The sequence below is a fragment of the Zalophus californianus genome, chromosome 3 (genome assembly GCF_009762305.2).
Source record: "Zalophus californianus isolate mZalCal1 chromosome 3, mZalCal1.pri.v2, whole genome shotgun sequence".
Classification (NCBI taxonomy): Eukaryota; Metazoa; Chordata; class Mammalia; order Carnivora; family Otariidae; genus Zalophus; species Zalophus californianus.
Window position 1 is genome coordinate 168,734,499 of NC_045597.1, and position 17,642 is coordinate 168,752,140.

The 17,642-nt window shown below is 34.8% G+C and overlaps 1 protein-coding gene across 4 annotated transcripts in view; it reads right to left on the reverse strand.

Moving 5' to 3' along the window:
• KANSL1L (KAT8 regulatory NSL complex subunit 1 like) overlaps positions 1 to 17,642 on the reverse strand; it is a 136,984-nt gene that overhangs the window by 3,945 nt on the left and 115,397 nt on the right. For all 4 annotated transcript variants that reach the window (XM_027590552.2, XM_027590551.2, XM_027590549.2 and 1 more), the window contains 6 exons: positions 15,424 to 15,531; positions 6,529 to 6,657; positions 4,003 to 4,121; positions 3,105 to 3,229; positions 1,620 to 1,674; positions 303 to 415 (listed from right to left, as the gene is read on the reverse strand). In XM_027590552.2, coding sequence (XP_027446353.1) covers positions 303 to 415; positions 1,620 to 1,674; positions 3,105 to 3,229; positions 4,003 to 4,121; positions 6,529 to 6,657; positions 15,424 to 15,531 — 649 coding nt within the window. The remainder of the gene's footprint in view (positions 1 to 302; positions 416 to 1,619; positions 1,675 to 3,104; positions 3,230 to 4,002; positions 4,122 to 6,528; positions 6,658 to 15,423; positions 15,532 to 17,642) is intronic.

The following is a 17,642-nucleotide window of genomic DNA, read 5'->3' on the forward strand; positions in this document are numbered from 1 at the left end:
AAATGGCCTACTCTATCTAGGGAGCATTTTCACATCATTTGCTGAGTTAAATCTGTTTCTCAGGCTGACAGTAAGCATGAGGAAATAGTGGAGGAAAATAGAGAAATGCATTTCATCAGTCAGAGCCAAAATCTATTTGGAATGTACTCAGTAAATGCTGTGTTTCACTTCTAGTGCACAAATAACTGATGGTCTGCAGTATATTTTCTTCCTTTTTAGGGGTCTCTCTCATTACTCATGAAGAATTTTTGTTGATTCTTCATGGATTTCATGGTTTGGGCTTTTAAATTGGTAACACCTGCCTGCTGTTTCTTCTATGCCACTTGCTTTGCTCCCATAGTGACCATCTGGCTTGCTCTCTCTCTTCATATTTTTTGTGTCTTAGGGAGAAGACTTCATCAGAAAGATCTTCTACCTGGAATTAGAAATAAAGTTTTTCTTTTATCAGAAACATTTTGAAATATGAGAACAGGTGTCAATTCCTCATCAAGAGAACAATATAGGAAGAAAATTCTAAAATCTAAATTGAGAGAACAAGTGTTATGAGATGAGCTTCAAATTCCAAAATAGAGGGATTAACTTTTTTTTTTCCTCCTCTTGTACAACTTTTTTCCTATTGGGTCGGTCATCTTTGAAGACTTACCTAGATTACAGATAAGTTCACAGTGCTTTGCATAAAAAATTCTCTTAATTCATTCAAAGATTTATATTGATTGCCCTTTACTGTTCTAGGAATTTAATATCAAAGCAAAGTAAAACTGAGAAAAATGAAAATTAACTAATGACAATCTGGAGTTCTAAGACTGGTGGTACTGTTTAAGAATTTGGGTTTCCTGGCGAGGATCATTCTAAACTAGGGAAAAGCACATTAAAAGAGGGGAGGGCATTAAAAAAATTTTGATAGTTAAAAACACAGTCAGTGGACCTAGAAAGATTATGACACAAAATGTCTTACATAATAGTGCTTGGTTACATAGTATTTTTCCCTGAAATTGTTCTTGTCTTAATGTAAGTTTTACCCATACAGGCTCACAGTCCCTTTCCCGCATTCTGAAACTCTAAAACAACAAGTGTTCTTAATTCATTCAGTAACATAGCCTGATCTGGCCAAATTCTAGAACTGTTTTCTATAGAAACATTAATTATTTGATTATGAGAACTATCCTAGACTCCCTCTATGTCTTATGTGATGTATCCATCACATTCACATTACTTTCTCAAGTCCAAAGGTTTCCCAATTCAAAAGCCATTTGTTCCCAACGTTTTGAATGTGGCACTGTAGACTTGAATATTAAAACTAAATGTCTTCATGCAGAAAAACATGACTAATACTGGGAATGAATATAGATACTCATGTAAATTCAGTATTTCAACAATTCATGTAAGCAAAAGATTTGTGTTTATTACATTTCTTTACAGATTACTGTCTTTGCAAATTTGCACGAAAACATTTTTCTAATGAAACGAATATCCTTAATGAAGAATTTTGTTTTCATAAGTGAAAAAAAAAATCAGTGCATGTTAAGGGGCTTATGATTCCCTTTAGTTCCTCAAACACCAAATTAAGCAGGCTTCATAATATATAAAGTGCAATTGTCCATAAGTGAAAGGCAGCTTACCTCCTCTTCACCTACATGATATTCATCCAAAGGCTGAAGAACAGCCATCCTCCAGCTGTTGAAGATACAAACCAATTTCAGCTTTTGTTAACTAAGTGTAACAGTTTTATTCTCTGAGCACACACAGCTAATGCAGTAATGTTTTCTTTCCTTGGGGCTTCCATTAATTCAAATGGTTGTATTTTCATACTTTTTTTTTTTTTTAAGAGAACAATTTGTGTTATGAAAAAAAGACAAGAAGGTGAGACTTTACTTTTGGCCTTAGAGGAAACGGTCTCTTCTGCATAGCTGCATTCTGTACCTAAGAATGTACCAATTTTATTAAGTCAGTAGATGCTGATAAACTGGCTTGGCAGGAAGGGAGAGGGGAGAGCATGGCCTCTCAGGTTTAACTACTGGATCACAGAATTCCTCTGTATTTAAAGAACCAACCCAACCAGCCAGCTCTAGCCTTCCAAAGTAAATTGAAAAACATCATTGCTGCAGAACATCATAATCACAAATGTTACTCCTTACTTTTATGTAGAAGATCCCAAAAGATTCTCTGTAGGATTTCTCATAATACCTCCTACAGTAGTAAGAGTTCTTAATACCTCAAAGTAATTAGAAATAAGATTTGAAATCAGTTAGAATAGAGATGGGTAGGAATTACTGTAGTTGTCACTGAGCTTGTATCTGTTTCCAACCTCTTCTACCTACTTCCTGGTACCAGATTCACGTTCTTAAAAAACTGTTTTCATCATTGCTTAAAAAAACAGAAACTTTGAATAACTTTACTGCCAGTAGGAAGCAGATGTGTGTATGGCATTCTGGGACCTCTATAATCTGGTTCTAATCCCTTTTCTAGCCATACCTCTATCATCCTACACAAAAATCTCTCTGGCATAGCTTGTGCCTTTGTTGTGGTTTCCCCTGTGTGAATAAATTGTTCTTTCTCCCTCCTTCATGATGTCTTCCCAAATCTTCCTGCTAATCTATTTATTGGCAACAACACATCAAATTCTTATTTTTGTTGTTACAAGTGTTACTGTCTTACAATGTGAATATTCCTTGCAGAGGTAGTTGCTTTCTTTGAACACTCTGCAGTCTTGTGCAAAACTCCATTTTAAAGAGCAAGGATCATTTGTTACTGATTTACATCCCTAAAGTACCTTTTTGTGCTCTCTCTCTCTCTCTCTACACACACACACACACACACACACACACAGAGAACTAAATATCACTGTATAAAAGAATAAGAGTGCAGAGTAAGTCAGTCTTAGGAATTCCCAGTTCGTAATAAAAGTTGACAACTAAAGTGATAATATATGGCACTTTTTTTCAGCATGAGTAAGGTTTCTTTCACCATTTTTCCTCCATGGTTTCACAAATGGAAGGGAGAGAGGAGCATCTTCCTTTAATTAATTAAAATTTTAACTTAAATTATTTAAGTTTATTCAAGAAAACGAAGGAAGCGAGAAAATAAGGAGATGTAAGTATACATACCTTGGAGTAAGTATTTCCTTATATTGGAGTTTCTCTAACTTAGCTGGGGCCACTAATGACATGGGAATCACAATGTTATCTATGTCATAGGAGCTCTCGCTTCTCAGCCTCCGTCGTGCGGTGTTCTGCAAGGGGGATCACAGCGGTGTTACCACAGTGTCTAGTTAGCTGCGATGCCGCCCTCCTCTCCTGAGGCCTACTCTACGTGTTTTATAACCATGTTGTGCTAGGCCTGACTATAAAATGTTAGGTAAAACAAGAAAGCTACCTATCTCCTGTAAAACAACATAAGCCCTTCTGGCAGGTATGCAGTGTACATTTCTGTGTGCATACCTATAAGCCTATTTTTAAGACCATAAAAAACATGAATGCCTTAAGTTGCAAAACGCTTACCAAAGGTTACCATAAAGCACCCTAAATGTCAAGAAAATGATCATTTAACAAACACACTTCCTTAGTAGGAAGGACTATGAAAATATTTGGTGTGACATTTAGTAAAGATCATTTTTATACTCTTCATTTATGTGTTCCTGGTCCCTGAGCTTTACAGTTTTTTCTAAACCCTTTTACCTTTTAACCTCTTTTCTCTGACCAGATGACAAAATAGTAAGAACAACACGAGTGCTGGATTCTTGTTAAGCTTCCTGGTAAGGAGTAGGAATGGTTATGGTAGTTTTTCACACAGGGAAAAAAAAGAAAGCCATAATCAAGGACTACTGAGTTATTAGCTCACTAGTAAAAAAAGTTTAATCAGATTTATTGTTACCTAGTAAGATACTACTAAATAAGCCGATATGTGCTAGTAAAGTAAGGCTGTTTATAGATTTTGCGAGTTTTTTTATCAGTCAGTTTTAAATCTATAAAGCAATTTTAGAGTTCAGTATGCAAGAAAACCTACTTGTGATGATGAATTCTGGGTTCTTGATATAACATTGACATTAGTAACAGCAGTAAAATTGCTATGGGATCCTGGTTCTGTGCGTTGAAAAGCAAATTCTTCAAATCTAGTTCTTTCTCCTGCCATGGAAAGAACCGTTGAGAATGTCATACATTAAACAGGACTGACAGGTATTAAAGTTACTTTCCTACTTAGGTAACATGATTCCCTATCTGTTTAATTTTTTTCTTTTTAAAATTTATGTATCAAAAAATTAAGGAAATGAAAAAAATCTTACCCACATTTCTGTCACAGTTATTTCCATTTTCAGGGGTCCTGGCAAGTTTTATCCAGTACATCTCATCCCTTCTCTTTACTCCGTTCATGTTTTCTGTAATGCCTGTTATTTTGATGTTAACCTCCAAAGACTTAATCCCCTTAGTTTTCTCTACTTTCTCATTTTCTTATATCTTTGACTTTTTGTTCTAATTTCTGGGAGATTTCCTTAACTTGATCTTCTGACCCATTCTACTTGAGACTTTTTCTACTAAGTCACTGGTCTGTCACTCATTTATACTATCCTATTCTTATTTCATGGATGGAATTTCTCTTTTTCTCTCAAGATCTTGATTAGAACTTTGCTACTATTCTTGGTATTTTCTGTGTTTCTTCCATGTTTCCTTTTCCCATTTGTTTTGATTCCCTGTTTATGAATATGTATTTATTCACTTATTTACCACCCTTCTTTTACTTCTGGTGTTAAAAAGTATTTTCCTATGTAGTGTAAAGTCTAATACCCAGTCCATATTTACATTTCTCTAGTTCTTAAAAAATGTCCTTTATGGTTAGTACTTTCTTCAAATCAGGATCCATATACTGAAACTGGTGATTGTCTTTTAGGTTTCCTGCAATCTGGAAGTTTGTTTTTCATGACATATGTTAAGGTGTTCTGCACTCTAGGGAGTTATCTAGTTACTTCTTTGTAGTATAGGATCTTGTTCTCTTTCTGTATTTCCATCAAACTTGAAGTTAGGTCAAGTCAAGTGAAACATTTTATATCTTAGGTAATGTGAATTTCATAATGGATCTTATTAAGAGATACAAGTTTTCCTGTGTGTTGATAGACAATCCTCAACTTACAATGGTTCAACTTAGGATTTTTCAATTTTATGATGGCCCAAAAGTGACAGGCATTTAGTAGAAATCATACCTTGAGTTTTGGCCTTTTTCTGGGCTAGCAGTATGCAGTAGGATACTCATGTTGGGCAGCAGCAACAAGCCACAGCTCCCAGTCAACCATGTGATCACAAAGATAAACAATCGATACACTTAACAACCATTTTCTACCCATACAACCATTCTATACTGTTTCAGTACAGTATTCAATAAATTACATGAGACATTCAACACTATTTTAAAATAGGCTTTGTGTTAGATGATGTTGCCCAACTTACATTAATATAAGTGTTCCCAGCACATTTAAGGCTAAGCTGTGGTGTTTGGTAGGTTAGCGTATTAAATACTTTTTTGACTCAAGATTACCATGGGTTTATTGGGATGTCACCCTGTCATAAGTCAAAAGAGGAAGATCTGTATGTGTATGTAAGTTCTTCAAAAGCTAAGGTGACTCCTGGTTGTCTTTAAGATTGAGGTACTAAAAAGCACAATGATATCTCTGGTTGTGGCTAGGCATTTAATTTCGTGCCACACTAGCTCATCAGGTAGTGATTATCAGGTAGTGACTTGGGCTGATATGGTGGCATTTCTAGAGATAGTAGTGATAAACATATTAAATCCATTAAGTATAATTACAGTCCAGTACATCTTGAATGCAATTTCTAAATTATTGGGTATACTGACATACTACATCTGGGGAATACTTGACTAATGTATATAGTGTTCTGTCCACTGGAACAATGAACAAGAACCAAAACATAAATAATTTGCCATTTAAAATGTATATTTTCTGGTAAGTTTTTTAATCGTTATTTGCAGTAACTCTGGAAACCGATAGTCCTAAATCCCCACAACAAACCCCATTTTGTATTACTAGAAGAGTTCTGATTTCAAAGATGTCTACTGATCATCTTGGAACTGTAAGTTCCTAAGGGAAATTGAACTAGTTGGTTGAGTTATGTTAGGTGAATCTCATCCAATTTCTCAAAATTCTAAGGAAGCTTCACTGAACTGACACCTCCACGTAAGTACCAGAAATGGCTGTAAGGCACCTCTGTACTGACATATTTTGAGTCCAGAACACAGCGTTGGCTTAAGTTCTGTCCAGGAGGACAGTCCATAGAAGATAACTCTAGTTAGGGAATATAGGAAGGAAATCCTTAATTGCCCTCAAGTGGATGGATGCCCAGTCCACACAGTCCTGAATTGACTACGTGAATATGCTGTTTAACATTCATAGGACCATGGATATTTTGTGTAATAGGGACTATTCTGGATTATAAATTTCCATGAAGCAGAGGTTCTTTGAAGATCATTTTCAGTTTTTAGTTTCAATTTATTACTAGTGCTCATATCCTCATTTTAACCTACCTAATGCTGTTTCACTCAAGTGTCTTTTCTTTCTTCCCTGGAACAGCTGTGCAGAAGATTCTGACCTTATTTGAGGCTTGCATGTAGGAGAATATCCATTTCTCCATTGATTCAGAGAAGTATTATGTACTAAAACAGAAAGGAAATGTGAAGTTTTCCTTAACACATAATGAACATGTTAATTTGTGTTTACTTACAACATTGTAGAACATTAATTCACCAGTTCAAAATTACATACAATGAGAGAAATACATATCAAAATGGAATGCTCCTAAACTGAAAATACCCCAATAAGATTCCTTAAAAACATCTTCAAGAAGTGCCCAATTTCCTATAGTTGCTCCATTACTTGAAGGGGATGAAAAGAAAAGGTTACCTGTTCTCAAAGTCTTCTCTAAATTACAAAATCTTAGGAAGTTGTTTCAGGTCTGTAAATCTTGGCTGAATATGATCTGAATCCCTAAGTTATAGCTCCCCACTCGCCCTTAAATCTGAAAGTAATTCATAGGATCAAGTAAGAGTCTACAAAATCACAATAGACAGGGACCTCTTGAGAGCAAGAACCAGATTTCATCAAACTGACAGTACCCAGCACCATTCTTACACTTTTTAAAAGCACTGAATTCTCTTAAACTTTTAGGTCACTTAGTATCTCTGTGCCTCAGTTGCCTCATCTGTAACACAGGGATAAGAGCAGCTATCATGGGCTTATGAAGATTAAATGAGTTATTAATCCCTGTAATAGTCATTAGAAGGATATCTGACATAAGTATTCAATAAATTAGTTTCATCATGATTATTGCCTATCTGAACCCCATATTTCCAGTACTGGCTTAGTAACCATATTGGCTTCTTTTTTGAAGGGTTTGGAGAAAAAAAAAGAAATGCAGGCTGAAGTGCCAATTTCTCACCAACACAGAGGGGGAAAAAAGGATGGTCTAACAATAACTGGGACTCTGACTTCAAGATGACAAAACACCCTAAAAATAATAGACAAAAGGTTTATACATAGACATATGCAAAGATCTGCACATATACATCCACAATCGCAAGCAATAAAAGGGAACTTGTAAGTAAAGCAGAATTTGTGAGGAATCTCTGAAAGACTGCTATCATAGGGAATTTGAAGAGCAAACACTGCAAAAGCACATGGGAAAGTGCTACCACAAAAATAGAATCATGAAAGGTGCTCTAGACCTGGAGGGAAGGGAAATGGTGCAGGACAATTACCTAGATGGTAATCTAGGTAATTACCTAGATGGATAGTTATCTGATAGGATGATTACACATGCTACGCTCCTTGAGATTATCTGCCTTAATAGGTAACAATCTGAGTCTTGGGCAGAGAAATGGATGGGTAGAGAGAAAGCAATGCCCAAGCGCCTCACTTTGAAGTATGTCCTGCCCGTCCCTAACTGCTTCTGAAAATAGTACTGAGTGCAAATTTCTACCCTATCCATGAGAAAAGGATTTCATACATAACAGTGGCAGAACAGTCCTAATAGTGAATATCAACTTTAAAGTTGAGAACTCAAATCTCCAAAAATCTGAGTACCAACACCATAAAAAATGAAGTACAAATGAACCATCTCAAGAAACAGTGGATGGATTCACAGAATACAAATAACAAGTCTTTAAAACAACATTGCCGAAAGAAACAGGCAAAAGGTTCCTTTAGAGAGACCTCAGAATGGAAAATAAAATTGTTCATATTTAAAAACAACCATCACTAATTGGGCTAAGTAACAGAATGGACGTGGCTGAACATGACAATCAGTGGGTTGGCAGAGGAACTGTACAACTCAGAGTGGTGGAAAATATGGGGAGAGAAAAGGGCAAACCAAAATGGGGCAACAGAACAGAATGCGAGGTAATGTTGAAGAAATGATAGACAAAAATTTTTCCATAAGATCTCAAGAACTCATTTGAGTGTCAAGTGGGGGAAAAAATCTGAATCATACATCACAACAAAGATATCCTAAAAGTTACCAGAAAAGGGATAAAAGGATTACTGCAAAGTAATGAAGATCAAATTGACAAAGCAAAACTAGCTGCTGGAAAACAGAACAGTGACTTTAAGGAGCTCAGGGAGGTGTTGAGTGCCCAACTCAGTTTCAGCTCTGGTTGTGAGATCAGCGCAGTCTGCTTGGGACTCTCCCTTTCCCTTTGCCTCTCTTTCTCTCAAATCTTAAAAGAAAAAGAGCTCAGGGAAAATGGCAGAATTCTAAGATGGCCCCCAAGATTTCTTAACCACCCAAAAGAATGCAGAGAAAGATGTTAAATATAAATAGAAAACAAAATGAACTGGCAGTCATAATTCTAAATCCATTTCTAGAAAGGGGTAACTAGAATTGTGAGAGGTCTTAAAATATATAATATGCCTCATACATGCAGGTGTTCTAATAATGCCCTCTCTTTTGTTTTAATGGAAACATTTCTGGAGTATTTTAAAACAAATTCCAGTCAACTCACCCTTCTCTTCTAAAAGCAATTCACCACCTTTCCTGTTTTCTAAAAGCAAATACCTTTTTGAAGAAACTTCAACCTTCCCTAAGGTGGTACTTTTTACTGAATTTTACTTGAGTTTTCTTTATGCTTATTTTTCCTTAGTATCTTGTAAGGTTGCAACAGACTCTTGAAACAGTAGGAAATATATGACAACTCAAAATCAAACTACACATTCTCTTTACCTCCTTATAACCCTCTGAGTCTTTCAGTTCTTGCTCTCCAAAATCCTCTCCCGGATTCTATCCTAAAACACCCCTTGACATGGTATCTCTCCTATCTCCTGCCTTCCCTTTCTTCCCTTTCATTTATTCATTCAGTAACTTCAGAGAGAGCTAATTACACACCAGGCACTGTGTTAGACCCTGGGAACACTGGTGAGCAGTCATGATCCTTGCCGCTAATGGAGTTTATAGACATTATCTCAAAAACTGCAACCAACGTGTAACAGAAAAGAGAAGTACTATTTAGAGAAGTTAGTGGGAGTATATAACAGCTCTAGGAAAAGTACCCAGGCAAAGTGATAGATTTCAAAGATGAACAGAAATCGCTGATGCCAAGGGGAAGGAAGAGAGAATGGTATGTACAAAGGCCCAAAGCAACAGGGAGCCAGATAAATTTGACAATGGAACAGCAGTTAGTATAGAGTAAGGAAGTATAGTGAAAAAGAACCATGAACAGGTAGGAGTCATCCTAGGTAGGTAGGACTTTCGGGGTCTCCTATAATATTCTGTCAGACATTTTAAGGAATGGGGGTGGGGAACAGGTGTGACGTAGGCAGTTTTACATTTTCCAAAGATCACTAGCTACAGGGATTGGAGGGAAATAATTAATTGATTAGGCTATTTCAGCAGTATAGATAAGGGATAATTAGATTGGCCTCTGAAAGTGGTAGAAATGAAGACAGGAGCATATTTGAAACAAATGAGTCAGATCATACTGATAATGGGTTTAGATATGAGGACGTATAGGTGGAGAAGCCTAAGCCCTAGCTTTTGGCTTGCTTGTGTGGGTTGTGGTGCCACTGTTCCTCTCTCATCTGTCCACTCTAAAAAATAAACTTCATTTTGACATAATTTCAGACTAACAGAAAGTTTGCAATAGTAAAAAGAAGTCCCATATACCCTTTATTCAGATTCCACAAATACTAAGTTTATCTTACTTGCTTTATTTTTCTGAACTCCAGTGAGATTAAGTTGCTGACACAATGTCCCGGTAAATTTGTCAACATGTATTGTCTTACATAGCCACACAACTATCAAATTTAATACTATTAACTATGGACTGATTTAAATTTCACCAATTATTCCTATAATCTTTTTTTTAAAGGTTTTTATTTGACACAGAGATAGAGAGCACAAGTAGGCAGAGCAGCAGACAGAGGGAGAAGCAGACTCCCCACTGAGCAGAGAGCCCGATGTGGGACTCGATCCCAGGAGGCAGCCGCTTAACTGACTGAGCCACCCAGGCGCGCCGCCCACCCCCATAATGTTCTTTATAGGAAATTCTGTTCATTTTGCATTTAGTTGTCATGTGTCTAAAGTTTTCTTATATCTGAAATAGTTCCACTGTCTTGTCTTTCATGACTGCATATTTTGATGAGTACAGGCCCTTAATTGGCTTTGCCTGGTATTTCCTCAGAATTGGCAACTAATCATTTACTCTTCATCCCACTACAATTTGTCTTTGCCCTACTTGTTACCTGAAGTCAGCTGTGCATTCTTAAAATTCTTCTGGACAACAGAGGATAAATAAAAGCTCTGTGACAAAGCACACAAACATCCATCTACTTACCTTCACACAATTTACCCTATAATACCAGGCATTTTGTATATACTTGAATACATCACACTGTTTTATGTCTCCATGACAAATCACGTTTGTTTCCATTTTAAAATCAATATGGGCCAACAGCATTTGAACCACCTAGGACTTGTTAGAAATGCAGAATCAGACCCCATTCCAGACTTACTGAATCAGAAACTGCATTCTAACAACATCCCTCAAGTAGTTTGTTTGCACATAAAAGTTTGAGAAACAATGATTTGGAACACTTTACTCTTCTTCCTCTAAATTCCAATTAAGTATTTAAAGCCATACTTGGCATTACCATCTTTCTGGAGTTCCTCTTGCCCTCTCCCCATTATCCTGACCCCTCCCTTCCTCTTGCCTTCCCCTAGGCAAAGTTACACACTCCTTCTTCTTTTTAGAATATTTTTATCATATCTGTGCCCACATCATTTTAATAGTTATTTGTGTGTCTGCTTCCTCTTATTACATTATAATTTCTTTGATTCCCTGTGATTCACTTTTGACTCTTCAGTCTGCCTTGGTACAGAGTGAGTGATCAATAAATGTTGAACTCTAGTTTTATTTAATTCTACAGAAATAACTAACAACGAATAATAATGACCAGTATTTCAGACATGGTTACATAGGATGAAATCTAATTAATGCTTAATTATTTGGGTTGGGAGTGGTAGGGAAAGAAAATAAGGGAGGAGAGATTGGGATACAATAGAATATACTTCACTGATTTGCCTAATAATATGGCAGCATTCATCTCAAATATCTTCTGTTCCTAGCTCTCAATTCCCCCATTACTAGCATTATTGATAAGTTACTATTACTTCTGTGCCTAACACATTATTACACTGCTCTATCTTCTTTAAATTTCAGATAAATAACATAGAAATAATATAATCACCTAATCTCACTTATCTAACAGCATATAATTTCATTTTTGTATATAATCACCTAATCTCACTTATCTAACAGCATATAATTTCATTTTTGTATATTCCTTTCAAACAAATGCATACATTTTATATTCACATTTCAAATGTAACTTCATTTAAATATATGTACAACTGTATTTTTCAAATTTGATTAATTCACTTGTTATTTTTTCAAATGGTTACCTAATATTCTTCTGGTTAGAGATAATATCATTTAACTATCCCCTGTTAGAGCTAGTTGTTATCATCATGATATTCCTATTAGGGTTACTCTTAAAACAGTCACCTTCATGCATGCATTTTTTTTTTTTTAAATTAGTCTCAGTATAAATTCCAAGGAGGCAAATTATATCATGAAAAAGTATTTGAACATAACCCTATATTTTCCTGTATTTCTTCAGTCTTTTTTCCCTAAGCATAGACAATAGCTCCTTGTCCTTAGTGCTTTCATTTTTTTTAAAAAACTTTTTACTGTGGAAACATTTCAACAAACACAAATGAAGAAGAGAAGAATAATCTCCCCTACACCTATCATTCATTATCAACGATTACAAACTAGTGACCAACCTTGTTTCCTCTCTCTCCCCAACTTTTTTTTGCTAACCTATTTTAAAGCAAATCCCATCTACAGATATGTGAGCTTGAATTTCTAACAAACATAAAGAGTGTGTGTGTTTATGTAACCATATGCATTATTACATCTAACAAAGTTCATTAATATTCAACAGCCATGTGTGTTCAAATTTCATTATCTCAAAAATTGTGTGTATGTGTACAGCTGAGTTGTTCAAATCATGATCCCCAAAAGACCCACACATTGCATTTGGTTGATAGAAGAATGAACATTTTTACATGGTTATAATCGTACCATACATAGAAGTAAAACATGTTTGTCCTTTTCTATTACTTGACATTCTTTGATGTTTCCATCCTTACATGAACTTTAAAGATATTTTTAAAAGTTGCATGTTCCACTGTGTTAACCATATCTCAATTATACTCTTTTAAGTTGTTTCCAGTTTTTCATTAACACAAATAATGGTAAAATGAATAGATTTGTAAATAAAGGTGGTTTTATATTAAGCATTAGGCTAGGTTACCAGAAATGGATTTACTGGGTCAAAATACACAGTTAACAGTTTAGTAAACATTTGCACAAGTAAATGGTTATTTTTCCTCAATGAGCTTATTTAAAGAATACCTAGTTTAAAGGCATTGTAATTAATTTCACAGTACTTCCCAAAAGGTCTGTATTCTTAATGCTCTCTAAAATATTTGAGGGTCCTCTTTTTACTACACACATCTTGCCAGAATTGATGATTGTAACATTTAAATGTCCTAATGTAATCAGAAAAAAATAGTAAATATTTAGCAGAGTGTCTACACATAAGCACTCCATAAATGTTACTTATGATTATTATTTTCAATATCATCATTAAATACATGTTTTTTTTTCTAATTCTTTTAAGACAGCACTTTTAACATTTAACTCTTTAATCCATCTGGAATGTATTTAAAATAAATTTAAGATGGATGAACATTAATGTGCTGTATGAGGTAGAGATCTTTTTTTTCCCCAAAAAGTCATTGTTTAATCCACTGATTTTAGAAGAAACTTAGTTGTTTAAAACATGGACTCTGAGCCAGACTGCTTGAACTTGAATCCTGACCCTATCACTACTCAAATGTGACTTTGGGAAAATCAGGCAAGGAAGAAAATCATAATACTCACTTTACAGGGTTGTACAGATTAAAGCAATCAACAAATATAAAGCCCTTCAACCAGTAGTGGCGTGTAAGGAATGCTTCATAAGAATTATTGTTATTATTTATTGATGAGGCCATCCTTCCCACACTGATAGGAAAAACCACCTTTTTATCATATAATGGACAGTTGGGTCCATCTCTAGGCTATTTAGCTTTCTTGATCTGACTTCCATCAACAACACAATAAAATAATGCTTATGGCTTTACAGTTTTGTTACCTGGCACCTCCTTCTTACTGATCTTTTTAAAAATTTTATTAGCTATTCAACATTTATTCTCTCAGATAAACTTGAGAATAACTTTGTTCCAAAAGAAAAGAATACTAGGATCCCTGGGTGGCTCAGTCGGTTAAGCATCTGCCTTTGGCTCAGGTCATGATCCCAGGGTCCTGGGATCGAGTCCCACATCGCTTCTCCCTCTGCCTGCCGCTCTTCCTGCTTGTACTGTCTCTCTAACAAATAAAATCTTAAAAAAAAAAAAACCTCTATGATTCTAATTAAGAGTTACATTAAAAATTAAGCTGGGGAAAAATAACATCTTAAGTTCCAATACTGTCCTTTTTTTTTTTTTTTTTAAAGTGGGCTCCATGCTGGGCGTGGAGCCCAATGTGGGGCTTGAACTCATGACCCTGAGATCAAGACTTGAGCTGAGATCAAGAGCTGGACACTTGACTGAGCCACCCAGGCACCTCAGACAATATTGTCTTCTGATAGGAATAGGGTTATTTCTCTCTATAGGCACATATTCTTGTGTTCCTTAGTAAACTTTTTAAGTTTTCTTCATGTAGGTCCTTACTAAGTTTAATTAATCCTAGGTATTTTATATTTTCACTGTCAATGTGTATAATTCCTTTACATATTCTAACTGGTTATTACTGGTATTTATAAGGCTGCTGATTTTTATAAGTTTATTTTAAAATCTGCTACTTTTTAGAACTCCAATTCTAACAGGCACTGAGTTGATTCTTGAGTTTTTGAGGTAGATGATTATTTCATCTGGAAGTAATTTTTCTTTGTATGACTTTTTTGATACTAAGATTTTCACTTTGTAGACAGTCAAAACATGATGTTTTTCTTCTTGTGATTGTTTCCAAGCACAATGTCCCGCCCCCATAATACTCATAACTATTTCATTATAATTCTTCTATTTTTATTTTGTAATTTTAGTGTTTTAATTCTTCAAATTCTTGGAACCAACTAGAATTTATTCTGATACATGGTATGAAACAAGTATGTAAACAAAATTTCCCCCAAAAGACTAACAGTACTAACAATACTATTTATTGAATAGTTCTCCATGTTCTCATTGATTTACAATTCTTCCCTTATAAAGTATAAGCTATATAGTCTGCTTCATGGATTTACTTTCCTAAATGTATACACAAAATCTATGCTAGTAACTATTACAGATTTTTGTTATGTTTCCATATGTGGCTAGGATAGATTCTCTTAATACTTCTTCCAGCAGTTAGTTTTGTATTTTCCCATTTATTCTTCCCAATGGGCTTTACAATTATTTTGTTACGTTAACCAAATTCTTTTAGAACTTCAAGTTACATTGCATTAAACATATAAACCAATAGGAAGAATTGATATCCTTATTAATCCTATCATCTAGGAATCCTGTATTCTCCATGTGTATTTAGATTTCTTTTTATATTTATCAATATTTCGTAATTTTCATTCTATAAGTATCACCTTTCTTGTTAAGATCACTCCTGTGTATTTTCTACATGTGTGTGTTATGTGTGATTTGTAAAAAGTGAGTATTAAAAATTAAGGATTTACATCTTGTTCCTTTGTTAAATTTTATTCCCTTAGAAAGCAAAAACAGTATCTGAAAGATGTAAAAGGCATATAAAGTACAAGATTTGTAAATGACATACCAGGTGATGGAGCTATGACACAGTCTCCTATAAATTTATTTTCAGCAAGATCTCCTTTTATTTCAGTCCTTTTAAACAGTGTTTCAAAGTGAAAATGAAGAGGCACATCTGGAAAAATAAAGTAAAAAAAAGTACTTTTAGTGAATATCATTTTTTATAGATTCTAATATTAAGATTGCTTTCTTTCTCTAAGTAGCACATAAGCTTAGAAAAATAAGCAAAAACTTGAAATGTTACAACTATCAGAAGTGGCAAAGTACTCTCTCCAAGCATACAGACAGCAGTATTTTGGAAATTACTGCTTATATGCACTAAATAAATAAAAACTCTAATGATGAATAAGTTTATAAACCAAAATAATAGATAAGATGATCAAAATTGTAAGTATTAGTAAGTACTATTCCCAGATAAAACAAACGTATCCAAAGGTCTTGAATAAAACATACAGCCAAACCTGGCTGAGTCTAAGTCCATTCCACCCCACCCCCACAAATTTTACATTTGAAATAATGAGGTTTCTGAAAGATATGTTTTAATTAGTTGAGGGAAAACCATTATAATTCAGATGCTACCTTTGATGAAACCAAGTTTCATATTCCCTTAGTTTACTAATATTATGAATCATAAAATATACTTTTACAAAGATTAAAACACATTTACAGACTAGCTCTCTTCCTTTAAATAGAGACTGATATGTCAATTCACTATATTTATATTCTATATTCTCACAACCAAAAGAGGAGCTAAATAATAAAGTAGATGTGTTTCACATTTATTAAAGTTTTTTCCTCAAGATGCAAAAACAAAACCATCTTCAAAAGTATTTAATAGAGACACCTAAACTTCTCCCTAAGAAACAAAGAAGTATTTTAAAAGTTGTTGGTGTATTGAAAGTTTTGCTACTGAAAAAAAACTAATTATGAACACATAAATCAGAACAGACCCAGAACAGGTCTGGATTTTAAACAAAGAAGTATCTCTCCCTCAAATGATATATTTTAATTCAGATCCATACTCAAGTGTGGAAAAATACACTTAAAAAAAAAAAGGTTCATGAGTTTCAACATGGAGTCTATCCCAAAGGGACAGAACAGAGGTAGGAAAGATTTCAGTCCTAACACTATATACTATGATCATACAAAAACTATAAAATGAAACTAAGATTACAAATTAAATATGTTATTTAAGCATTTCAGGAATCCAGTATTTTCCAACTGCCAAAACTTTTATAAGTTTATTTCTCCAAAGAAATATCACTTACTTTTATAAAGAAAATATCACCTATTCTACCACTGTTCCTCATGAGTTGTGAGAAAACATGATGTAACTAGGGAAGGCCCTTGTTCCACCCATATACCTTCCTTAGTACCCACACCTTTGGGCTTTTATAAGACTATTTCATAACAGTTTAATACACTTATTAGTTTACATTTCAGCTGTCTTAAATTAGAATGCAAGTACTTTGAGGGTTTATTTGTATTTATACTCTTAGTACCTAGTAAATAGTAGGTACTCATATTTTTATTAAATGAATGCAAGAAGACATGAAAAACCTGATTAATAGGTGGGGAAGTTAATCTTAACTTATTGGAAGGGACATAAGAGGATTAAATGAAGGATAATTAATGCCAGCTCTCAGGGTTATATCAGAGACAAAATGTAGCAGGAGAAAACAGAAAGGCAGTGAAGAGTAAAGGTTAGGAGTGTGGCTCTGGAGTATGACTACCTCATATCAAATCTTGCCTCCATCATTTACTAGCTGTATAATCTTAGAATAGTAAGCTTCAGTTTTCTTGTGTGTAAGATAAAGAGGAAACTGGAAGAATTAAACAAGAAAATGTAATGTGCTTACAGGTATGCTAAGCCCAAATGTTAGCTGCATTACCATTGTTATATTTATTATTGTTTCTTTATATTATTAAGCTTTCCTCAAAGATGGGAACATAGTTCCTGCCAGGAGCTTAATTCTTTTTCTTTTTCTTTTTTAAGATTTTACTTATTTATTTGACAGAGGCACAGTGAGAGAAGGAACACAAGCAGGGGGAGTGGGAGAGGGAGAAGCAGGCCTCCCGCCGAGCAGGGAGCCTGATGCAGGGCTCGATCCCAGGACCCTGGGACCATGACCTGAGCCAAAGGCAGATGCTTAACAGCTGAGCCACCCAGGCGCCCCCAGGAACTTAATTCTAAGTATGGTGTAGCTAAGAAACCACTCGAAAATT